Source organism: Thunnus albacares, chromosome 18, assembly GCF_914725855.1.
Source record: "Thunnus albacares chromosome 18, fThuAlb1.1, whole genome shotgun sequence".
Classification (NCBI taxonomy): Eukaryota; Metazoa; Chordata; class Actinopteri; order Scombriformes; family Scombridae; genus Thunnus; species Thunnus albacares.
In genome coordinates, this window is record NC_058123.1 from 4826477 (window position 1) to 4851762 (window position 25286).

The 25286-nt window shown below is 39.9% G+C and overlaps 2 protein-coding genes across 3 annotated transcripts; one reads left to right on the forward strand and one right to left on the reverse strand.

Annotated features, from left to right (window-relative positions):
- Window positions 1-1598: 1598 nt before the first annotated feature.
- On the forward strand, window positions 1599-14559 carry zgc:56235 (Voltage-dependent anion-selective channel protein 2-like). Of its 2 annotated transcripts, XM_044333511.1 has the most exons (10): window positions 1599-1730; window positions 4110-4180; window positions 5265-5314; window positions 6899-6901; window positions 8419-8571; window positions 8695-8747; window positions 9719-9940; window positions 10878-11028; window positions 11123-11180; window positions 12169-14559. In XM_044333511.1, the coding sequence occupies exons 2-10, from the start codon at window positions 4114-4116 to the stop codon at window positions 12258-12260; spliced, it is 849 nt and encodes a 282-aa protein (XP_044189446.1). In that variant the 5' UTR covers window positions 1599-1730; window positions 4110-4113; the 3' UTR covers window positions 12261-14559. The 2 variants fall into 2 exon arrangements, with proteins under 2 accessions (XP_044189446.1, XP_044189447.1); XM_044333512.1 differs by lacking the exon at window positions 6899-6901.
- Window positions 12724-24195, reverse strand: tor4aa (torsin family 4, member Aa). Its single transcript, XM_044333497.1, has 3 exons — window positions 23964-24195; window positions 19568-20098; window positions 12724-16395 (listed from the first exon to the last, which is right to left on the reverse strand). The coding sequence occupies exons 1-3, from the start codon at window positions 23997-23999 to the stop codon at window positions 15538-15540; spliced, it is 1425 nt and encodes a 474-aa protein (XP_044189432.1). The 5' UTR covers window positions 24000-24195; the 3' UTR covers window positions 12724-15537.
- Window positions 24196-25286: the final 1091 nt, after the last annotated feature.

The window sequence follows — 25286 nt, forward strand, 5'->3', positions numbered from 1 at the left end:
TCCTCCTGTTCATACTGGATATTAAAAGATCCTTCAAATGTGCTTTCAATGTAAGTGATGGAGGCCAAAATCCACAGTGTGTCCACACAGTCATTTAAAAGTTGATGTGAAGCTTCTATTCAGCTTCATCAGTCTGAGTTAGTCATATCAAGTGGATATCTGACACATTTACAGTCTGTTTAGCATCAAATTCCCTCTTTGTGTTTCCTCAGACAGTGTTTCCCTGTTGAGCTGCGGTGGAAGTATAGTAACAAAAAGAGGGACTTTGGCACTAAAAAGACTGTAACATTGAAAGATATCTACTTGATTTGACTCATTTGGACGCTGAAGCTTCATATTAGCTTCAGATAAACTTTTAAATCCATTTTTGCACAGAAGGAGGACTGTGGATTTTGTCCTCCATCACTTACATTGTAAGTGCATTATGAAGGAATCTTCTAATGGTCAGTATGAACAGGAGGAATGATTACAGCAAGAAAAACAGGTTTCACTGTTCATTTGGGCTCCTGGCTGTTGTTTTTACATTAACTCAAGTACTGCACTTAAGTACAATTGTAAGGTTCTTGTAGTTTACTTGGGTATTTCCATGTGATGCTACTTTATTCTTCCACTCCACTACATTTCAGAGGGAAATATTGTACTTTCTACTCCACTTCATTTATTTAACAGCTTTAGTTACTTTCAGATGAAGATTTGACACAATGGATAATATAACAAGCTTTTAAAATACAACACATTGTTAAAGATGAAACCAGTGGTTTCCAACCTTTTTGTCTTTTGACGTCTTACAAAAAGCAGTGTGTAGTCGGGGTCACATTTCACATGTCTATGAGTTGTTAACAGCTCCACCAAATAGTGATTTTTCCCTCTAAACTTCTCACATGCTTTCATTTCAATAAATGTTCAAATGATCCAATATTTCAGCAAAAATCAAAGATTAGAGAAAGATTTATCTGCTGACCCTTCGGAGGGGCCCTGACCCCTAGGTCGGGAACCAGTGGACTAAACTAGCTAACTGTATATAAAGTAGTGTAAACTAGCTCCACCTCCAGCAGCTACAACAGTAACATGCTGCTCTAACACTGATGCTTCACTATTAATAATCTAATGATGTCATATATAATAATATATCAGTCAGAGGGACCAAACCACTACTTTTACTGCAATACTTTAACTACATTTTGCTGTAAATACGTATGTACTTTTACTCAAGTAGTCTTTCATGCAGGACTTTTACTTGTAAAGGAGTGTTTTTACGTTGCTGTCTTGGTTCTTTTTAAAGTCCACTCTTTCACTCATTCTTGAATTTATAATAAGGGAGAAGGAGTAGATGCCATTTTAAGGATTTTAACGTGGTAATTATTCTTTTTTTGCGGAAAAAAACATATCAGACAGACGTTATTGTTCCAAGCAGAGTATTTTTTTTATGTATTAATACATGTGTGGAGGGGAACTTTCAGTAAAGGATCTGTATTATTCTTCCACCGGTGATTAAACATTTCTAACTTGTATAAAACCGAGTTCGTTTTTGATCGGGGGGATTTATTTCTTGCTCCTGCGACTCTTTGTTCGCGTTTTCCCACAGTCTGCGCATGCTCCATATGTCTCCTTCATTGTGCCCTGTCCCCCTTATAGACGGTGCTTAGCTAGGCTAGCTGTCAATCTACCCCGCAGCATCACGCCAGGGACACTCCAGGCTCTGCAGACGCCCCTTGCACGCATTTGCACTGGTAAGAAGCATTAATAACACCACTTACTTATAAATATAGCGCTGTACTTTATTATATTTGTTTTAATATCAGGCTACTAGCTGCTACTATGATAGCGCTACGTTTATCTCCAAGGTTAGCAAGATACCTAGCATGTATCTAGCTAACGGTGTCTCTGTTATGTAATGATGTCCAGCCTTGTAATGCACAGTTTAATCCTTGGATGATAGGTTTTTTCCCCTTGTGATGGTGCATCCAGGTTAGCAGCTTTATCAGCAGGGGTTGTGACTAGAGCTGGCTGTGAAGGGGTTTGTGCTTTAGTGGCTAACTTACTCTGATCATGACGTTAACTAATTAGTCAGTGTCTAACCCTCTTTCTCTGGCCCATCTGTTGTCCCTTTGTCCCGAATAAAATATGCAGCACACGACGCTGAAGTCAGCTCAGGCTTAAGGGAAACAAAAATAATATTTAGCAGCTGATTCTCTTTTTTTTTTCACCAATTACGCTTGTGAGTAAGTGTTAGACATCGTAACAAAAGCCTTAATGCTGTTTAAACCCACTTTCAGATATGTGAAACCTTTATTTTGCTTATTAAATCACAGAAAGGGCGATTTCACTGGGGGTTTTTTCCATTCAGACCACATTAAATCAGATCCAGATCAAAAACCACTACACTTAGACTTGTCAAATCTGGACTAGCTTAACAAGGAGACTCTAGAGACTCATTCATACACAGTGATTTTAAAGTCCAGATTTGATAAGTTGTGTTTTTTGATTTGGAGCTGGTCTAATGTGGTCTGGATGGGTAAAAAAGCAGTGAAATTATCCTTTTTTTTCTGTGTTCTTAAGCAAAATAAAGGTTTCACAGATCTTAAAGTGGGTTTAAACAGGCTTTTGTTAAGATATTTAACACTTTATCACAAGTGTAAATGGTGCAAAAACAGAGAATCAGCTGCTAAATATCATTATTTTTTCCCTTAACTTGTCCCTTAACCTTGAATCAGAAGCTGACTACTAATACCAGGACTCACGCTTTTTATTTCTCTGACGTTTTCACATTATAAACGACTAACAGCAGCATTAAAACACGAGTCTTGCAGGTAAAACATGCGACTCATGTAGCTGTTGCATCAGTCTAATGTGGGGCGTCTGCTCTGCAGGTGCCCTTGATTTGACTGTATATGCAGTAACCGGGCGGAGATAAACCTCCTGAATTTGCACTCAAAATGCTGTCAGAACATTCATTTACAATTTCCACCACAGACTCCATGATTATCAGCTGGGAAACGGCAGGAAAAAAGGTGCAAAGAAGCCCGAGGGAGAGTGCACAGTTAAAGCATTCAAATAATAATCACTCTGATAAAACACTCAATGCAAAGTGAAACAGATGAAAGAGCAGGAGGAGTTAACAGATAATTAGAATTAAAATAAGTTCTCTTCCAAAGCAAACATCCCAAGGTATGAGTGGAAAGTATTGTTCTGGCAACTGCATTTATAAGCTTTCTTTTTGACCCAAACGTAGCTTAGTCATGTCATGTGATGCTACTTAAGTGCACTGTAATAACAAATGTTACTGGGATCACCACAGAAAATTGCAGATGAATATTTAATAGACTCAACCACTGACTATCCCAGTAACACACCGGCCACAATTTCACACATTCACTACATATAGTCCAGAACACATTAGACCAGGTCCAGATCAAACATCACATATTTAGACTTGTCAAAAGCTTCACTTTCTAGGCTTTCAAATAACCTCTCGATTCAGTCGGATGTAGAGATCAGCTGAGCTCAGCTTCCCAGCTGCTGCTAAAGGAACAGCTTGTTCCTTTCTGCTGGAGCTCACTGGCAGACTTGGCCAGCGGTGGAGGAAGTACTCAGATCCTTTACTGGAGTAGAAGTAGCAGTACAGCAATGTACAAATACTCCTTTACAAGTAAAAATCATGCATTAAAAATCCTACTACAGTAAAAATAAATAAGTATTATGAGCTTGATGTAGTTAAAGTATTGCAGTAAAAGTAGTGGTTTGGTCCCTCTGACTGATATATTATTATATATGACATCATTAGATTATTAATAGTGAAGCATCAGTGTTAGAGCAGCATGTTACTGTTGTAGCTGCTGGAGGTGGAGCTAGTTTACACTACTTTATATACAGTTAGCTAGTTTAGTCCAGTTGTTCCCAACCTAGGGGTCGAGGCCCCTCCAAAGGGTCAGCAGATAAATCTGAGGGGTCGTGAGAAGATTAATGTGAGAGGAGGAGAGAGCTGGACTTGACTGTTGAATTATTCCACAGCTGTTTGCATTTTATACTCAGTTAGGTTTTAAGTCTGTGGTTTGAACAGAATGTTTTTTTTATTTAACTGATCACATTTCTGATTTTATCTCCTGCAGCACAATGGCTGTCCCTCCTTCATACTCAGACCTGGGCAAAGCCGCCAAGGATATATTCAGCAAGGGTTATGGTGAGTATTATTTCAGCTCAAAAAGAGTAAATGATTAACTGATAGAAATTCCTGAAAGACACAATCTGTACAAATCTGGTGTTTCAGTGTGACTGGCTGTAAGACTCCAGTCCAGTCTGCAGATAATATTATAGATTAATGAAAATAATAGAGTTTGTTGGCAGCGGTACAATCTGCAACACATGCAACCCACCAAAGATGAAATTAAATATTGTAGCTTTAAAATAGGAATGTAATGTTTGAAATAGCATCCAGAAAGTGGGTAATTTGGATATAAGTATATTGAATTTTATAGCACAATATCTATATATATATTATGATAGAATAAATTTGACCTTATCCAGGTTAGACATAACGAACCTGTATATTAAACCAAACATGAGGTGAACATATTGTTGCAGATACTTTGAAGTAAAGGAATAGTTCAACATTTGACAAATATATATATATTTATAGACTGTCCAAGACTTTAATGAGAAGATGGATACAACTCTCATATCTGCATGTTCAGCATAAAGCTATAGCCAGCAGCTAGTTAGCTTAGCTTAGCTTAGCTTAGCTTAGCTTAGCTTAGTTTAGCTTAGCTTAGCTTAGCATATAGACTGGGAATAGCGAGCCTGCTTCTGTCCAAAGGCAAAAAAAATAAAATAAAACAGCTTATCAGCACCTCAGAACTAGATTAAGTTATATCTTGTTTGTTTGATGCATAAAAACACTGAAGAGTAAAAATGACAAGTTGCACCTTTAAGGGGGATGATGTGTCAGACTCATTCTATCAATCAATCAATCAATCAATCAATCAATCAATTAGTCAATCAAACTTAATTTGTATTGCGCCTTTTATACAATTTAGTGCAAATCAAAGTGCTTTACAGATGACTGATAATGAGAGTAGAAAAAGTAAAATAATTTCAAAGTAATGTACACAGGAATTAAAAATGATGAAAATGTAATTTAACTTGAAAGTGAATAAATATATTTCTCAAAATGTCAAACTAATCCTTTGAATTTTCTTGTATTCGATTCATCATTCACCCAATTACTGCTTACTAACACACAAGTCTTTTATTTTGAAATTCTCCAGGCTTTGGTGTTGTGAAGCTGGACCTAAAGACCAAATCACAGAGTGGAGTGGTGAGGTTTTTTTTTTTTTTACCTTTTATTTTTTTAATGCGTTCTACTCCGTCCACCCCCCTGGCTTGCCTTATCCTGACCCCCACAAAGCTCAAGTACACCCCCCAAAGAGAAAAATCACAAATCCCCCACCATGTGCACTATAAAGCACAGGTTCACTGTTTTTCAAGTGTGTCTTAAAACAACAGTCAGGAGCCTAAATGAACATTGAAACATGTTTCTCTTGCTGTAATCATTCCTCCTGTTCATACTGACCATTAGAAGATCCCTTCATAAAGTTTATCTGAAGCTAATATGAAGCTTCAGCGTCCAAATGAGTCAAATCAAGTAGATATCTTTCAACGTTACAGTCTTTTTAGTGCCAAAGTCCCTCTTTTTGTTACTATACTTCCACCTGCAGCTCAACAGGGAAACACTGTCCGAGGAAACACAAAGAGGGAATTTGATGCTAAAAAGACTGTAAATGTGTCAGATATCCACTTGATGTGACTAACTCAGACTGCTGAAGCCTCATATAAGCTTAACAGAGACTTTTAACATCCAGTATGAACAGGAGGAACGATTACAGCAGAGGAAAAACCTCTTTCACTGTTCATACGGACACCTGACCAGCCTCAGACCAGTCCTATAACCTGCTGTGTTAAATGCAGTGAAGTCGATTAAACTCCTGTTTATACAGACGCATACCAGCGTCTCTGCGTCTCCTCTACCGACTCACTAGGAGAGACACTCTGCGGTTCGTTTGGATTTTATAACTGAACTAAACACTTAATTTTATCTGATGTTTTTCACATCACAAACGATGAACAGCAGCACTAAAACACGAGTCTCGCAGGTAAAACATGCGACTCGTGTAGCTGTTGTAGTTTAGTTTAGCAGGTGCGCTTGATTTGACTGTAATTGTAGTAAACCGGGCGGAGATAAGCCTCCTGAATCTGCAACCAAAACGCTGTGAAAACTTTCATTTATAATTTCCACCGCAGCCTCCGTGATCATCGACCAGGAAAAGGGCAGAAAATGAAGGAGAGCTGCACAAATAACCATCAATCTGACAAAAAACGACAGACATGGAGGAGTTAACAGATAATTAGATTAGTTAGAATTAAAATAAGCTCTTGCAACTGCATTTATAACCTTTTTTTCATGTCATGTGATGCTCCTTCAGTTCACTTAAACAACAAATATTACTGAGATCAATACAGAAAAATGCAGATTAACATTTAATATCCAGGAATTCACATTACAGACACTATCACTGACTCTCCCTTTAACAAATTGGCCACAATTTCTCACACATATTGGAGCCGTACACCAGGTTTTTTATCTACTCTTGTTTTAAGACCTGGTGGAAAACTTGTGAACTCGTCCTTTAAGTTTCTGACGTCCTGCTGTAACCCCCCGACCGAGCTGGAAGGTTTCCAGGTCGCCCGGCGCTGCTCGGCTTTAACCTTTTTGCTGTGTTCTAGAGAAACATGACAGGTTTTGCGGCCTGTCTGTCTCTCTACCTGCCTCTCTGCCTCCTCCTAACCCCTGCTCTGTCTCCACGCTGCTGCTCCGGACCGCGCTCACTCTGCTCTAATGTAGATGGTAAGATCGGCGTCGGAGGCCGGCTGCTCCGACCGTCTGTGTCACCGTTTAAAGAGTTCATTCATTCATTCATCGGTTTCTGTCCTGTTCTGTTTCATCCTCATCATGTTCACTTATACGTCTTTTTTTTTTATTGTTATCATTGTTCTGATGTTGTTTTTTTTTTTTTTTTTGTGATAATCATTCATATCGCATGAAAATGTATTTTATAACAATTACTTACTTTTTTGTCATAAGTCTCAATCAGTTCTAACCCTCTATAACTGTCTAGATGCTGTATAGACGTATGTTCAACACGCATGCAGCCACATCCTGCTTCTTTCTCTGTTATATAGCTTTAAAACAGGTTTTTTCCTGCTGTGATCGTTCCTCCTGTTCATACAGTAAACTGTATATAAAGATGGACGTGGCGAGCTGCGACGTTTCATTGGTTTGAAGCCCGGCGTTCGTTGCAGGATCTTTCGAATAAGGAACAATTTAGCTAAATTGTGCTAACAGGGCAGGTGTCAGAATCAAGTCATATTAAACTTAGTGAAATATTGCGACAATAGTCCGACTCAGTGTGAGTCCCTGAGAGCAGCAGGTGAGTCAATCACAGCTGTCAATCAACACCCACACGGCAGACATTAAAGCTACTATAAGTCTTCAAATCTTATTAATGGAGCAATAATTTCCAAAATGACCACCAGCACATTTATTATAAGGTCTGAATTTAGAGATTGAGACCAGAATGACTCGTTAAAAAAAAAAAAAGATTGACTCAGTGTTTCTAGAGAGAAGATGATGATTCTTTTTGAATGAGAGTCATTTGGAGCATCTAGCAGCTGTCAGTGACACCACATTGTCTTCAACCTCTAGACGTGGTAGTTTCAGCTTCATACTGACCAAAAATAACACCATGAATAGTTTTTATTGCTCTGTTAACTTCATACAAAGTTCAGTTAACAGCAGAAACTTAAAGTAAATCAGTATTTGTCTTTAAACCATCAGCAGTTCTCAGTGTTTCAGGTACTCGGCGGGTCGGTTGTTCTTTGGAGAAGTTGTCACAGTTCTGTTGATTTCGGCACCTGTGGGTTTTGGCTGCATGTTTGGAGTCGTCATCATGCTGCAGAATAAGTTTGGGTCCAGTCAGACGTCTCCCTGATGGGTTTACGGATAAAATCGGAACATCTAAAGTGCCTAAAACTCTAGAGCTTCACATTAGCTTCATATAAACGTATGAATACATGTTTGCACAGAGCGAGGGTTCGTCCCACCTCACTTACATTACATTTTTCGGAACATTTAGCTTCAGGAAGTGATAAGTTATTGATCAGTATGAACAGGAGGAATGATTTCAGCTAGCAGAACCTGTTTCTGTGTTTATAAGGGAACGTGAGTATTGCTTTAAGACAAATTTGAACTTTTATTTTATTTCTTTACAGTTTACAGGCAGTTTAGTTTTTGGCTCAGTTGAATTTTATATTTTTCTGTGTCTGTGGGACTCTAACGCTTCGTCCTCTGTGTCGTCCTGCCAGGAGTTCAACACATCTGGATCCAGTAACACAGACACAGGGAAGGCCGCAGGGAGCCTGGAGACCAAATACAAGATGAAGGAGCTGGGTCTGAGCTTCAACCAGAAGTGGAACACAGATAACACGCTGGCTACTGAAGTCACCGTGGAGGACCAGGTACAGTACATGTGTGTGTGTTTTAACTGAAAACGTCCAGACTAACTGATAAAATTGTACAAATCTTTCACCTGTATGTGGTTTTAAAAAAAGTGTTGAAACAAAGTGTTGCTTTATCCACAGCTGGCTCAAGGACTGAAGGTTGCCTTGGATACGTCTTTTGTACCAAACACAGGGTGAGACTTTATTGAGACATTATTGATACCACGTCTTGTTGGGATTGCATGAAACATTATGTAAGAAGTATAAACTGTGGGTCAAACCTGACACTGAAAACTAAACCACAGTGGAGAAAACTCTCTCTGTTAATAATTAGCTGCTATTTTTCACATTTTTCTGAACAGTCTGATGAGTTACACAACTAGATTTCTACTTCCTCCTCCTTCTTTTTGATTCACTTCATTGGAAATTAGACTAATTTATTTTTAACCTTCCTTCCACACTTGTATTTTTTATTTTTCCTGAACTGATCTGACCTTATTTTTCACCGGTCGTTTAAGGAGAAGTCTGGTGATTCTACATTTTTCTTATTTTCCTCATGAAAAGACCAAATCAACAATGTATTTGTCCATCTTTAAATACACATCTTTCCTTCTCCCATTGGTCCTTACTGAAGATATAATCATTTAATGTAGCTATAAATGATATTAATGTGTTGGTCGTGGCTCGTAGTGATGAACCTACAGAGAATTATCAGTGACTCTGCAGCTCCTCTCGTCTTTACGGAGCTTTATAGTGAGTTTCAGCTCATTGTTTATCTGTCAGGCTGCTAGTCTACAGTTAGCTGTAGACTAGCTGGTGAACATAGTGGAGCATTTAGCAGCTTAAGAGCCAGATATTTCCCTCAGGAGTTGGAAAACAGAGCTAAAAGAGAGTGAATATTGGACTTACATTCACCAGGTGGACAGAAACACACTTGACTTGTTTCTGCTGCCCCCAAGTGGACAAAAATCAGTTACTGCAGGCTTAGAGGTCAACAGCACAGAGGAATAAGATCCATCAGGCTTTGGATACAAACACAATACTTGTTAGTAGATTGTTGGTTTTGGTCTTTTCATTGGATTTGTTGATAACAAGAGAAATAAACTGCTCATCCTTTTAATATGAGAGATAAACTAACATTGAACCTCATGCGTCTGTGTCCCAGTAAGAAGAGCGGCAAGCTGAAGACGGGCTACAAACGCGACTATGTGAACCTGGGCTGCGACGTGGACTTCGAGGGTCCCATCATCCACGCTACCGCCGTGTTGGGCTACGAGGGCTGGCTGGCCGGTTACCAGATGGCCTTCGACACGGCCAAGTCCAAACTGGCCCAGAACAACTTCGCCCTCGGATACAGGGCCGGAGACTTCCAGCTGCACACCAATGTGTGAGTAACTCCAGTGAAAAGGGGGGGAAGCATCACTGGTTTTACTCCTTACTGGTTTGTCTCCTGTGGATCTGGAGTTCTCCTCTGTAGCTTTGAGGCTACACATTTTGAAATATGTGTTTAAAAAGTTTGAAAGACTTGGACGTCAATCAGGCAGGGAGGGTCTGGAATGAAGAGAGGCCATAAAATTGCATCATGGAAATTGTAGGATTCAGCATTTTTGGAGCTTGTCTCACGCTGAAGTCAGGATATATCTTGTCCTCTTCTGCGTAAATGAGTTTTTAATCTGTCTCTTGTTAGTCCTCAAACTTTATGGTGCTGATGTAACACCAAATCCTGCAAAGTGTTCTTGTTTTAAATAAGATCAGATGTCCTGCTGTAGTTTACCAGCCGTTTCCCAAATGGTTTAAAACAAAGCAAATGTCAACTTCTGACTCATTGTCACTGTTATTGTTACTGTATGTCCACTAGTTGTGACACGTGAAATAAATATTATTTCTTCCCCCTTTTTTTTTATTTAGTTTTAAAAGACTTGAAACTCTCTAAAGAAATTTAGGAAATAATTTTTGTGTAGCAGAAATGTTTTTCCTGCTTTCTTGTGCCCTTAACAGCCTTTCAGTTCCTTCTAACGCTGCCATGTTTGTATTTTTAGATTATGTGTGAAAATAAATTGTGTGCTTCTGTTTGCAAACTCGCTTCCCCTAAATTTTGAGAGACTAATATAAAAATAAAGTGACTTGAGAAACTGTCTTTGCTCAGTAAACATCTCTGAAGCTGTTTACAGACGTGATTAATTGTTCTGTTCTCCAAATATTTCAAAAGATCCAGTTAATCTAATGTTGAGGAGGCTTTAAAAACATGATGGATCTGCAGGATTTGTTGCTACATCCCTGTATAAATGTTTCTGAATCTGCGTCTCTCTCTCTTTCTCTCTCAGTAACGACGGGACCGAGTTCGGCGGCTCCATCTACCAGAAGGTGAACGACGAGCTGGAGACAGCGGTGACTCTGGCCTGGACCGCCGGCAGTAACAACACTCGCTTCGGCATCGCCGCCAAATACAAGCTGGATAAAGACACCTCTCTGTCTGTAAGTGCTCTTTTCTCAAGAAAACTCTCCACTAAGATTACTGCAGGTTTTTTTTTTTTTAACTTCATGTCTTGTCTTGTTTTCAACCCTGCAGGCCAAAGTGAACAACGCCAGTCTGATCGGAGTAGGCTACACCCAGAGCCTTCGGCCAGGTAGGCCCCGATCCAGCTGCCCTTATTCACCCAAACATGTCATGTAGAGTCTTAACGCTGCATCGGCCACATGTTGGCAGCCACAAATAATCTTCAACTTCATCTTGTATAGCACAGCTCGAACAAAAACTGTCTCACAAAAGATGAAAAATTGCTTCTTTTTGAGGAGAGCTGTCGAAGCCTGGAGCCAGTAAAGTCTGACAGCTGAAGATAAATCAAATTCAAAAGTATTTTGCGTGTCACTTTTCTTCAGAAGACGTTGCATCGAGGTGGTTATGAAGGCAAGTCTGTGGTGAGACTTTGACGATGATGATGATGATGATGCTTGTGCAATAGACGATCTTAAGAAAGCCGCCAGATGTGACATCATGGGGTCAGGAAGTAGATCTAAGAGACGATACTCTTCTGAGCTAATCAGCATCATCTCACATTAAAGCAGAAGAGGATGCTGGTTCAGGGAGGGACTCGACCACGTGACGGTTCATGTGTTTTGTTTATATCTCATCTTTGTAAAAAGACATTTTCACATCTCAAAACAAGGCTGTCGCGCTGCACGCTCTGAAACTCCTCGTGATGCTTTTACTAAACCGCACGACCTTCATCTCTTCTGATTCTTGCGAGCGGTGACATCTCTACGTTTCAAGAGCTCAAACCTGTTTTGTTGAATTTGGCTGCATCCTCAAAGATTACAACAGTTTGTATCAAAGTTCAAAAAAATTCCACTTTTTGTTGCAAGTCTCGCTCCACTCTGCACACCGCTGACGCCAGCACGGAGCTGTTGCAACACACAGTGTTGATAACAATGAGGTCGTTTCTCTGTGATAAATGCCAAATGAGAAGAGGTCAGGATTTATAAACCAGTTAGAATCCAGTAAGCTGTCAAATGTTAAATAAAACATTTTGAGGATTTAATGTACTGCACCAAAAGGAAAACAGTTCCTGACACATCCTCTTGTCCTTTTTGCGTCCCCCCCCCCCCTCCCCGCAGGTGTGAAGGTCACCCTCTCGGCCCTGATCGACGGGAAGAACTTCAGCGCCGGCGGACACAAAGTGGGCATGGGCTTCGAGCTGGAGGCGTAAACTGGGATCCCACCACCAACAAAGAAGAAGAAGAAGAAAAAAAAGCCCAGAAACACATGACCACACACTCCTCCTCTGCCCCCCCCCCAATACCCCAACTCACATTACTGCTCACCACCATCATGTAGCTCCCCCTCCCTCCCTCCTCCTCTTTCACACATATATAACGAGCATTTTTGACAGTAATAGTCGAGTCTCAGCATCGTGAATCATCCCCCCGAGAGGAGCTGCGAGGTTGAAACTGACGGCACGTAACTGTGGATTATTACCAGTTTTTCTGGTTATTGAAGTGAAACTTATTTATTTCCTGTGTAGGCCGTGGATGAAGTAGTCGTCGCTGTAAATGTGTAGCTTGTTCCTAATAGCATGTTAGAACGTCAGTACAGAGCTGAAAGCCTAGTAGCTTGGTTAAAAAAACAAAAAAAAAAGGTGTTGAATGTCTGTTTTCTCTCTTTTTTTGTTGTTTTTATTGGTTTGATGATGAAAAACTTTTGGTTGTGTTGTTGCAATCTGTGGACCATTAAATCTATATCATCTTTTTTTTTGATACAACACATTTCATGAAGATATGAGTGTTGGGTCTGATTGAAGTCTTATTGAAGTGGTTAAAGTTGAAGGATAATTTTAAATAAAACTGTTGACATGCATCACTTTTTACAGTGCAGATTCTCCCAAATGATCTTTTAAATCCTTTGTGACTTCTCTTTTATTTTGGTAGGTGAAACCAATGTAGTGGAATCTTCTGGTAGATAATGTAGTTAGTTGTTTTTTTGCATTTCTACAATATTGTTTTCATCTGTCTTGTCTTAACTGCAGCGGTCACAAAGAAAGAGGACGTCATTTGAGGATGTGTGAGTTTTTTTTTTGCATAGTAGCGTCTCGTAAGGTATCTTTAGCGGTTCAGAGGCTCCAGGCGTCTTAACTTTGACAGTCAGCTGTTTCCTCATGTTGCTTCGGGACCGCGCTCATTACTGTCATCACTGCCCCTCCCACCCCTCCACCCCCCCCCCTTCAGATCTGTACATAAAATACAGTCGATTGTCCTCCCAATTATCCCAGTCGAAAGGCTGGATAGAATAATGTAAGAGGATGTTGAGTCCCACACTCCTCCATTTCTCTCTCTCTCTCTCCATTTTTTTTTTTTTTTTTTTTGGTAATCATACATTAAAATGTGCATTTCCATCTAATTATGTTGTCATGATTTAAAAAAAAAAAGGCGCATTTCTTTGTCATTTAGACGCAGTACCTCATTTTTTTTCCAATGTCAACTAAGGGAATTCTAATAATAAAGAAAAAATGTTTGAAAGTTTTTGTCTTTTTTTTTTTACACCGTTTCCGTGACCTTTAACCACATCTCATGATCTTCTTCAGCAGATGGCATTCGCTCCGTTGTCACGACAACAAACAAAATATTTGCCGGTTGAAAATCAGATAAAGGTGAGAAGCCAGCAAGTGCACCTTGGGTTAAAGCCACAGTTTGATATTTTAGAGAATGTTTTTATTCACTTTTTTTGTCAAGAGAGTTAGACAGGAGGGTTGACACCGTTCATGTCGAGAGAGAGATGTTCATCCTCTCATCTAACGCCCAGCGAGAGCAGAAATTAGCTTTTTTTCTCAAGCATTTTTTTTTTTTTTTTTTTGTCAAAAAAGTGTCAGAGACTTTTCAGCCTGTTGCATGAAGAAGAATCTCACATCACTGCTTAAATGGCGTCTTTAATTTCAAGGCATTTTACACATTAATATCAGTGATGATACCTGAACACATTAACATATTGATGACTCGTAAAATCTCTTCCGGTCAATAACAAATGACTCTCGATGCTAATGCAAGTCTGACTTTAAAATCATGTCTTTGGATGTGAACATATAGTGTATATATATATATATGCAAATACATTTATATTTAATAAATAAACTATGGACTATGTATTCTCAATCAAAGAGAGGAGGTAAGTTGTATAGCAGGTCCTTGGCAGATTAAAGTTCTTATTCTGTATATTATAGAAGTAAATCCACAGGTTTATACATTATAGATTCTGCAGAAAATATCAACAGAATCTGCTGACTTGCATCAGCATTAACGAAAGTCATACTGCGTCACATTTCTGTCAAAGAAACAAGCTCTGAATGTCCAAAGACGAGTGTTAGTTACAGACACGTTTTACATTCATGAACTTCCTCTTTTTTAAAAAGAAGGAATTGTGTTCTTGCTGTGTGTCTTCATCAAGTTCTTCTTTTATTTTTCTATTTGATACCACAAAATGACCAGTAATACGTGTCCTTCACCCACTTTCCTTTTTTAATAAAATCAGCATCCATTATCTGGTTGAGCTGCCGAAAACATCGATGGTGAAATATGCGTCGCTTCAGAAGATTTAAAGGGTCAGTTCACCTAAAACACAGGACAACATGTTGTTCTAATTTACCTCTCGTTAATCTAACTAGGCAGATAGTTTCGGTTTTATTTCTTCTTCTTCTTCTTCTTCTTTTGCGGGGTTTGAATTGAAGAAAAAATCCTTATGAAAACTGTTTACAGTGTTTGTCTGTGAATTATCCAGAACAACAAGGACACTGGTTAAAAACGTAGATTCAAATCCCAAAATTTCATTCACGTCAGCTTCGTGTAGTAGCAGAGATGACAGTGAGATGTGTTTGAAAGCCCAAGAAAAAGCCAGTAAGAGGATATTGACTTAAATCTTGATTTTGACAAAAAAAAAAAATAATAATTCCACAACAACTGATCAAACTACATCTGCTGAGGAAAACTCTGAGAGGTGGTTGAAAGTTCTGGAGAACACTGGCTTTAAACAATCTTTATTTTGAAAAGCATTGATCCAAAAAAAAAAAAACAAATTCACTCAATGACAACTGATCTAAAACTCCATCTGCTGAGGAAAACTGTGAGAGGAGTTTGAAAGTTCTGCAAGTTCTGCTAGTAAGTGGACATTGAATTTGTCAAGTTTTTTTTTTTTTTTTTTTTGTAATTATGGTGAACCGACCCTTTAAAGACTGTTTGGGCATTTTCAAACCTCTTCACAGGATGCACACTACTTCTCACAACAGAGCCGGACGTCCTCATCGTCCTTTATCTGTCTTAGCAAACTCCTTTATTTTTATTTTTTTTTTAAACTCTTGCTAAACTTTGGCTCCGTGTTGCATCATTCAAGTTTCATAACCGTCCAACTTCACTCGCTTCTCTCACACACAAACACACAAACACACAGTTTCTTCATGGTTGAAAGAATGTGAAGCATCCAAACATTTCCTGCAGACGATCTCACAGCAGGTTGACTTTAGCCACCACTTGCTTGCAGCCTGTGAGAGAATACTGGTGGCCCCCGACGGCGGGATGATATTCGATCTCCCCCGCCAGGCGCTCTATGCTGGTATGATCCGGGTAGAACCCCTCTCGAGTCATTTCATCCAGGAAACACTCCATCACGTGACCTTTCTCCAACAGGCCCAGAGGTAGGATGTCCGCCTCTGTCCACAGCTGGTGAAGCTTCTCCAGAGTGTTGCGTAATACTGGAGTCAGCTCTTTTACTAGGTTGCTATGGCGAATGGTCGCTGACATTGACATAGAGATACTCGAGGAGTTGTGTAGCATATGTTTGGTGATGTGCGCGTGACCCAGATTGCTGAGGAACAGGTAGATAGCATTCAGGTATTCGTTGGACTGTTTGGAGGCCACGAGCTCCCACAGCTCGTCCAGGATCTCGTTGTGCATGTGCTCGGCCTCGTCGAAGATGAAGAGCGGGATCTTCTCCTCCTCCTCAGCTCGTTCAACCATCTCTGAGATGAGGGTGGACAGGTTGCGGGCGCACTGGGGGGCGTCGGACTCCTGGGGACAGTGGTGGAGGACGTAGTACTGCAGCACCAGCGTGTCCCCCACTACGGAGCGGAAGTGTCCGGCCAGGAGGCGTCCCAGGTGGCTCTTGCCCACTCCGCTGGGGCCATGCAGGGACACTACGAGGGGCTTGTTGTGGACGTAGGTGGACAGGTAGTCCTTCAGATGGGACAGCAGACCCTCCACCGCTCCCTGCTGCCCAAACACCTCCCTCCTCAGCGTCTTCTCAAGGCCCTCCAGGTCATATCTGAGAACGTGGTCATCTAGGTTCTCTATGGCGTTGTACACCTGGAAACAAACAAGTGACAGATATTAAAAATGTGGCTCAGACAATAACAGGAAGTGTCTCATGTGACCAAAATGTTTGATCTGCTGCTTTCTTTAAGGATCCACTCCAGACATGAAATTATCTCGTCAGAAATTCTCCTACTTTTCCCTCATTGAAAAATCCAGAATCTATGAATATGTAAATATGTTTGTCAATGAAGCAGGAGACATCTTGTTTTCATATTTGTAGTTTCTGGATTTTTTAATGAGATTAGATGTCATTTTAAGGATTTTAATGAGGTAAATGAACCTTTTTTGGTAGAATATTAGACACTAATTATTATTCAAACTAGAGTATTTGTACAAGTCAATACTAGAGTTTTGTGCTTTAATGGTTTATATTCCCAAATGAATCTGCACTGATCATATTACCAGAAACTGGAACACAGTGAACCTTTTCAGGCGTTTGGGGCTCTTTGCCTGCAGTTGGCTTCAGCCTTCTCTTATTGTCATCCAACCGTGACCACAAAAACAATCTGACAAAAGACCTCCAGTGTGACTTGAAAAACAGATTATATTTTTCAACTGAATGAGCACTGACATGACTGAGCATGCAGACCAACTCTTCAGTCTACAGTCTTCATGCAGGAGTCGATGATGATACAAACTCTGAACCCTCATGTGTAACTCAAGACAGAAGCAGGTTGTAAGAGAAGAGCAGAAAACGATCAGACATAAACAAGGAATGATTGTGTCTGAATAGGACTGTTACTCAACTTAAATATTTCACCAGGATAATCTGTGTAAAGTCCTCGTTACATTAAAAAGACAGCCTCGTTAGCAGCTCTGTGAGGCTGTACTGTCTTCGAGCTTAAAGCTAACATCAACATGCTAACTTGCTCACAATGACAATGATAACATGCTGGTGTTTGGGAGATAATGTTTACCATGTTCAACATCTTAGCTTAGCATGCTAACATTTACTAATTAGCACTAAACACAAAGTGCAGCTGATGGCTGATGGGAATGTCATTAGTTTTGCAGGTATTAACCAAAGTGCTGCTGCTGCTGCTGCTGATGATGATGATGATGATGAAGCAAGATGAAAAGTTTAGGGATTAACAAAGTTTTTACAATCCATCCTGAGAGGGACATGGGTGTTTGTACCAAATCTCATGCAATCCATCCAGTTGTTGATATTTAAAAACTAAAATCTCAACCTCATGATGGCGCTACATGAAAAGTCAGCACATCAACATCAGGATTCATCCTCTGGGGAACAAGAACGTCTGTGACAACATTTTGCGACAATCCATCCAAGAGTTGGATGTAATTTTACCTTGAAAATAGTAGTTTCACAAAATAATCTAACTCAAGGTTGTAATACAATAGATGTTTATCCAACCATCCAATGGATGTCAAGATATTTGTGATTGATTTATGTTCCACTGACAAATCAAGCAACACTCCCCCTGCTGCTATAACGTCACTAAAAATGGAGATTAAACCTTTGATGGGTTAAAATGTAAATGTAACTTAGATTTCCCTTAGGACCAATGACTAATCAATTGTTTGTACTGTATATCAAGAAACTGTTAACCAACCTCAGATGAAGTCAAGATAGCAGGAAACATTTGTTGAGTAAAGCATGATGTATTGGAGAAGAATTGTGCAAACTGTTTAAAGTATGACTTAACATCCTCTAAATATCTTGTTTTTGCTCAAATCCAGTGACTTAACTTCTCTTCTTGCTGCAGTGATGCAGAAGTGTACTCCATGGTGTGTCAGTACACCATGACATCACTAAAGGGGTGTGGTCACAGGTGCAACAGAGACCACACCCAGCAGAGGTGGAACCGACATGAAACTTTCAACCAGAGAGGGCAGTGAGGCATTGCTTTACAGCCTGGTGTTAAAGTAATCTCTATAAATAGATCTCTGCTTATGAATGCAGAATCTGTAGGCAATCGGATAAGATTTCGGTAGCGGAAACATTCTAGTTTCTGTTTGTAGTCCGAGTAGTATTGACCAATCACATTTGAGCGGGCTTCGGTTGCATGCAGGTAAACAGTCTCTATGGAGAGCAAAAGAGGCCAAAATGTAATCTTGGAACCCATCCGCTATCATCTGACAGTGATTTAGCTTCTTAATAGCTTCTTCATATGTACATATTTGTTTATAGAGATTAATTAATGTCGTCTGGACTGTCTCAAGTTGCAAATCATGGATGACCCTGATGAAGGCCACAAGCCGAAACGCGTCGGTCAACTAATAAAGTTGTTCTTCATACTACAAGTGTTGCCGGAGTTCTCATCTCTCTAGACTTCTTTCCCTTCTCCGTGCACCTTGGAGGTAGGTGACATTGTGCCAGAGACCCTTACTCTGCATGAAGTTGCCAATCAGACTGTAAACAACAACATAGAAGAGGAAGTCTTGGCCTGGATATCCACTGGCTACACCAGAACTCCTGAAATATTGGCCGTTACCCCCAAAGGCTAAATCATTGTCAGACAGACAGTCAATGGGTTCCAAAATTGGTGTTAAAGGCACTGTTAGGTAACTGGACTGGACACTCAAAGCACTTTTACACTACGAGCCACATTAACCCATTCACGCACACATTCGTACACTAAATGGGTACAGGGGCTACCATGCAAGGTCCCAACCTGCCCATCAGAGGGCAATTTGGGGTTCAGTATCTTGCCGCAAGGACACTTCGACATGCGGACTGGAGGAGCCAGGAATCTAACTGCCAATCTTCTGATTAGTGGATGACCTGCTCTACCTCCTGAGCCAAAACCGCCCCAACAGGTAGGTAACGTTATGTGTATCCTTAAGGGTCTAACGAACGTGCTGAGACGAACAAAACAGGGACCCACAGCGCTACTACAGCTCAGAAACACAGGGTACCTTTAAGTTACTCTTTAATTTTGATGTCTAAATCTCGTTAAGTAAAAGTTCAAGTAGATTTGGGCCAATGTGACATCTGAACCCTTCCCATCTAATTCATCTCAAGGTGGCGATTAACCTTTCCTCGTTAAAAGCTTCCTCACAGGTTGCCGGTTGATTGAAAGTAGAAAGTGGTAGAAACTAATTCAGCTGCAAGATGCTCCAAAATCTACCTGAGACAAAACAAAAGTAGTAATTTTATAAGGTAACAGTGTATGGAAAAGCTTCTAATGAGTTACTTTACCTGGATAAAAACGATGGCGAAGAGCAGGTAAAGACAGTATTTGGCTCGGCTGGGCGCCGGCTTCGGTGGCGCCCTGCATCCTCCCCTGTTAGGAAACAGCACCCGCTTCCTCCTTCTCTTCTTTTTCCTCTGAGGTACGGAGGACGTCAGGGTGGGGAAGGCGGACGGGGAGAGTGCGTCGAAGGTGAAGATTTTGGGGCTGGTGCGTGCTGGGGCTCCTGCGACAACCCCGGCTCCTGCCAGCCCCAGGACCATCTCCTGGCGCCGCATCTTCATCGCCTTGTACTTCTGTTTGATGCGTATGACGGCGCGCAGAGAGGAGGAGAAGCTGGACAGACTGGGGACCGGACTGTCCCTCTGTTTCTCATCTATTTCTCCATCCCCTTCCAACTCTCCATCCATCTCTCCATCCATCTCTCCATCCATCTCTCCATCCATCTCTCCGTCCATCTCTCCATCCATCTCTCCGTCCATCTCCTCCTCAAATTCCCCCTCTGTTTGGGAGGCCGAGGTGCTGTCTCGGTCACTCATCTGCAGAGGAAAAGAAGACTTTAAAGCTGCTATAATCAATATTTTTTATATTAACCCTTTCATACATAGTGGTCACTACAGTGGACAGCTATTCAAAAGCCGTTTTCTTATATATGCATGGGGTTTTAATGGTATAGTTGCACATCAGCCAACACTGTGGACTCTAGTGTGTCATCCCATACACTGCCATCCATTGGCCAGGCTTTGTAAGCGCAACACAAATTTCTCAAAACCAAGATGGCCGCCTGCCGGCCGGAAATGCTCAGCAGCTCAGGAACATCTTGCCAATCCTTCTATAGTAATAGACCCTTGCAGGTAAATAAAATTTTGTAACATCAAGTAACAACTTAGGAGTAATACGATTGTTAAAATTTCCAAGTATTGATTTTATGTTGGGAGAAAATGACAATTAATCATCTGTTCACTAAGTTGGACAAACTCCTTGAAAAATACATGTCTAAAAAAAATTAAGTTCAAATATTTTTTTTCATGCCTAAAGAGGAATAAAAACACTTAGGAAAAAAATCCCGACTGAGGTTATCATAATCCATGCATGAAAGGGTTAAAATGGCTCACATGACTACATATCTATAAAAAGGAGTCACTCATAGTGACAAACCTACAGAATAAAGAACCTGACTCCGCAGTTCCCCTCAGCATTTTAGCGCTGTCATAGTGTTATTTTGAGCCACAGCAGGCAGCTGTTTTCAGAGTAGAAGCTCTAAAAAGCCACTGTACACTACCTGTAGTGTCCAGTGGAGTTGGGAGTAGGAATTGTATGAGTTGAGAGCGTCCGCAATATGAACCTAAAGGGGACATATCATGCTTTTTGTGATTTTCTGTTATTTATATTGTTATGTTGTCAGATGTTAAACATGGTCAAATGTCCAAAACTTAAGGTGAATGTATATAAAACTGTTGCCTGTAAGACAAAGCCCAGGTTTCAGCTGCCCTGATATTAAGTTTGCAAAGTTTTTTTTAACTTTCCTGACGTGACGATGTCAGCTTGTCGCACATGCCCTCATGACCTTCGTTTGCTGAGGTTGTTTGCGTTTTCCACTCACATATTTCAGATTTGGATTTGGATGTATTTGAGAAGTTGCCAATTTGAGTAAAGAAGGAGAGGGAGAAGTGAAATCCTGTTACTATTGTTTGTTTACGTAGCCTCCAAAGCAGGAGGAAGCTTTCTGAAGCTGACCAATCAGAACAGAGTGGGCTCATCAGGAGGCGGGGCCTTAAAGAGACAGGAGCTAAAACGGCCTGTTTCAGACAGAGGCTGAACTGAGGAGCTGCATAAAGGACCAGTAGAAGATAAATAAGGAGTTTTTAACTGTAAATCATGCAAAGATATTCCAGTATAGCCCCTGAATATAAATATAGAGCTGGAAATATGCATGATATGTCCCCTTTAAAAGGTCAGTGTTGTGTTTCTGCTGCCCTCTGGGGGCCAAAAAATTCAGGGTAAAGTAGTCATCACTATGAGAGACATTTGATCCACTGTTTGTTTAAAATATTGATTCTTGTAGCTTTAATGATGTGTTACCAATATTTATGGCATTTCATTGAAGGGGCAAACACGTCAAAGTCAATTTACTGGTCAAAACAACAACTAACGCCTGGTGTGACTCTGGAAGGAGCCTTTGTTTAGTCTGAGAAACTGGTGTATCTCAGCTTGGGTTTATGGGAAATGTAGGAATTAACTATTTTAATTCGTCCTGCAACTTTATAACACAACAAGTCAAGTCAATTTTTATTTATATAGCAACAAATTACAACAGAACTTATCAGGGTGCTTTTCACACAGAGCAGGTCTAGACTCATTAATGTATAGAGACCCAACATTCCTCCATGAGCAAGCACAGCGGCAAGAAGAAACTCCCCTTAAGGAAACCTCTAGGTGGGCGGCCATCTGCCTTCACAGGTTGGGTCGAGAGAGAAAAAAAAACAAAATTGTTGGAGCACTGCTTTAATTTATATCCTAAATATTGTTACTGTATCTTTAATATGAAAGTTAATTCCAAGAAAAGAATTCTCATAAGCCAAATAGAAAAGGGTTTAACCACTAACCAACCTTCCTTTTCATTATCTAACCACTAACATCAGTGATGTCTACAGAGGCAGGAAATAACCGCAGAAAACTGCTTAGTCATGTCATCAGTGACAAACCTTTAACAGTGAATTGGGAAGTATATTGTGAGTAATTACTGAAATTAATTTACAAATGCATGAGGAAACCATTGCAGAGAAAGGGTAGCGTGTCTCTTGAAATGCGCAAGAGAGGAAGAGTGTGTGAAATAGTTGTAGGTGCAATAAGACCCTGAGCTATTTCCTCTTATCTGACGGTAAAAAGTGCAGCTAGTTGAAGAGTAAAATAAGAGCAAGGTGTCAAAACCGAGGCGGGGAAGTACTCACACACACATAGTGATGATTATATTTATGATGATGCAGATTGAAGCCTTTATCTTATCAGTTATTTGCTACTTCATTGTCTTCCACTGTGGCATGACAAATCACCTGCTTCCAAGGAATAGAGCAGCTGTTTCCCTTCAAACACGATATGCAAATCAAGAAGAAAAATACTTAGGAAACCTTCCTGCAGGAAAAAAAAAAAGGAAGTGCAATCTCTCTTCAGGAACATTTTCCCGTCTGTCCCGTGGGGTTATAACGCTTCCAGTGAAATATGCACACAATGGAGCATTGTGGCAGCTTTTACATGTAACATGCACTTGCTACAAGTTTTGCAAACCTTAGTGCAATGGTTTTTAAATCAAGTTATGGTTGCACACATGCAGTTTTTGACTGTTTTTGATAATAAAGGCTCATTAATACTTAATTCACATTTTCCAGGTTAGTTTGTAGAATCAGTCTGCAGAGTGAAGTGAGATCATACAAGTCGTATACTTATCTTTGTGTTACAGCTCATAGTGTGAGTGTCTTTCTATTCTTTTGCCTGACAGAAAAGGAGTAACACCCATCCCTCTATTACAGGTCAACAAAATAATCTCCCACATACTAATGAACACAATCGATTTCTGCGGCTTCTAGGAAATGTTAGTTTATTTTCCCGTCCCCTTGAAAGCATGAGCACGGCGTATTGCATTGTGTGAGTTAACGAGGTCGAATATTAATCTTGGCACCGAGACATTTCTTATGAAGTTATATCTCAAAGCCTCTTTACTTTATTTAGCACAAAAGAGTCCAGTAAAGCAAACAGAGACGGCGAGAGAGAGAGAGAGCGAGAGAGAGAGAGAAAAGGCCAGTATCAGTTCTTTATCTGCTTCTCTGTTCTCTTTTCACATGCAGGGACCTGACAGGGCCAGCTGCATACCAAACATTTTAGAGCTCTTCAACACTTGGATGAAGTTTGGATGAAAACTCTCTGCTGTCTCACTCACTGAGTATTTTTGTATCTTGTCTAATTTATATTTTTTGGATCTTAGTGTTGTATTTATGTGCCCTGTGTTTTATAAATGAATGTGTCCCACTGCTGCACAACTAATTGCCCCACTGAGGACAAATAAAGTGACAGATTGATTGATTTTCTGTGTAAAAATCCCCTTTTTTTTCCTAAATGTAAATGCTGGCTGCAAAAACATGCATATAGCTACTGTAAAGCTAAAAAAAAAAAAAAAACCCACACAGACACAAGTAGTAACTGTCTAAAAATGTGTCTTTTTTTTTTGTAGGGAGTTTTACAAATTGTTTAAACTAAGCAGAGACAGGTACTGATATCCCCCCCCCAACACACACACACACACACACACACAGACTTCAGCCTAGCAAGCTGTGCATGCAAAGCAAGCAGAGTGGAAACATAATAGAGAGAAAAACAAGCAGGAAGCAAACAGGAAGACAGTTTGCTTACCTCTAATTCTTTCTGGTGTCTGTATCTTGTGTACATTTTAGTCCATAGTTTTGGGAGTAAAGGAAGCAGAGAAAAGCTCCACACAGCAGAGCGACTCAAGAAGAGCTCTCGTTCAGTATCAGTCTATTTTACCTCCAAATCCTCTTGTCAGCCATCTGCTGGCTCCTCCTCTTTCTTCCTCTTCTATTCTCTCATTCTTTTTTTTCTAGTTTCTGCTCTGTGTGTGTGTGTGTGTGTGTGTGTGTGTGTATGTGTGTATGTGTGAGGGGTTTTGACACATTTAAGAAGAGTCAGATTTCTCTTTAAAAATAGGTCAAATCTTTTCAGTCATATTTAAAGGTGGAAATCAAATTCTGACATTAAACCCTCGCTGCTTTATTTATTGTTTAGACAAAGAGAAACATGTTTTTATTACTTAGAGTGATCCACAACCTTTTCTGAAATCTGCTTTCAAGGAATTTTATTCATATTTTGTTGATTAAAATGTTTAAATAAAATGTTCCGTGCAAATACTTCGACGTGTTGGTCTGATTGTAGGTTTTCAGCTGAAATTTCGGTTGTTTTGTGGTCGTGGCTCTCTTATCTTTGAGTTATACAGGAAACGTATAATTATAACTTCTCTCTATAACTATCTCTGAAAAAACCAATAACATGTTTGCAGATGTAACCGCAGACGTATGACCTTGTTCTTCTCACTGGTGTAAAGTAGTAAAGTACATTCAGTTCGAACAGAAATATTGTACTTTTTACTCCAATATATTATTCGACAGCTGTAGTAGTAAAAAATTTTGAACTTTTACACACAAGACTTTGATTGTTTTTTAGATTTTGTAGATTTTACACACAAAATAAATGATCAGTTTATAAAACATGATGTATTGGTGCAGATTAAATTGCCCAACAATATGTAAAGTAGTTAAATTAGCTTTGCACATGTTAATACAGTAAAAATTTAACTTTTTACTTTTAATAGTTTTACTTTTGATACTTTCAGTACATTCTGCTGAAGATATTTCTGTACTTTTCCTTGAGTAAGATTGTGAATGCATGACTGACTCATAAAGGGAGTATCTTCACATTCTTGTACGGCTACTTTAACATAAATAAAGACTGAATACTCATTTCACTGCTGTATTGATGCATAAGTAATATTGAAATGGTGCCATTTACAAATTAAAACACGTTTAGAAGATAATTAAGAGGAAAACTTGCATATTTTGCGCCTGTTTGAAAACACCAAAACCTCAAAAACATAATAATTTGCTAAATACAGAACTGAAACCCTGCGGTGAGTCGTTTAGTGCCCAAAGGTGCCAATTTCAG

Bases quoted from the DNA above. Each gene is read 5' to 3' on its own strand.
- tor4aa (XM_044333497.1), bottom strand. From the start codon at position 23,999: ATGTACACAAGATACAGACACCAGAAAGAATTAGAG. The intron at 20,099-23,963 runs GTAAGCAAACTG...TTTCCTCTGCAG, and splicing joins GACACCAGAAAGAATTAGAG to ATGAGTGACCGAGACAGCAC. The intron at 16,396-19,567 runs GTAAAGTAACTC...GTTTGTTTCCAG, and splicing joins TCGCCATCGTTTTTATCCAG to GTGTACAACGCCATAGAGAA.
- zgc:56235 (XM_044333511.1), top strand. From the start codon at position 4,114: ATGGCTGTCCCTCCTTCATACTCAGACCTGGGCAAAGCCGCCAAGGAT. The intron at 8,572-8,694 runs GTACAGTACATG...CTTTATCCACAG, and splicing joins AAGTCACCGTGGAGGACCAG to CTGGCTCAAGGACTGAAGGT. The intron at 8,748-9,718 runs GTGAGACTTTAT...TCTGTGTCCCAG, and splicing joins TCTTTTGTACCAAACACAGG to TAAGAAGAGCGGCAAGCTGA.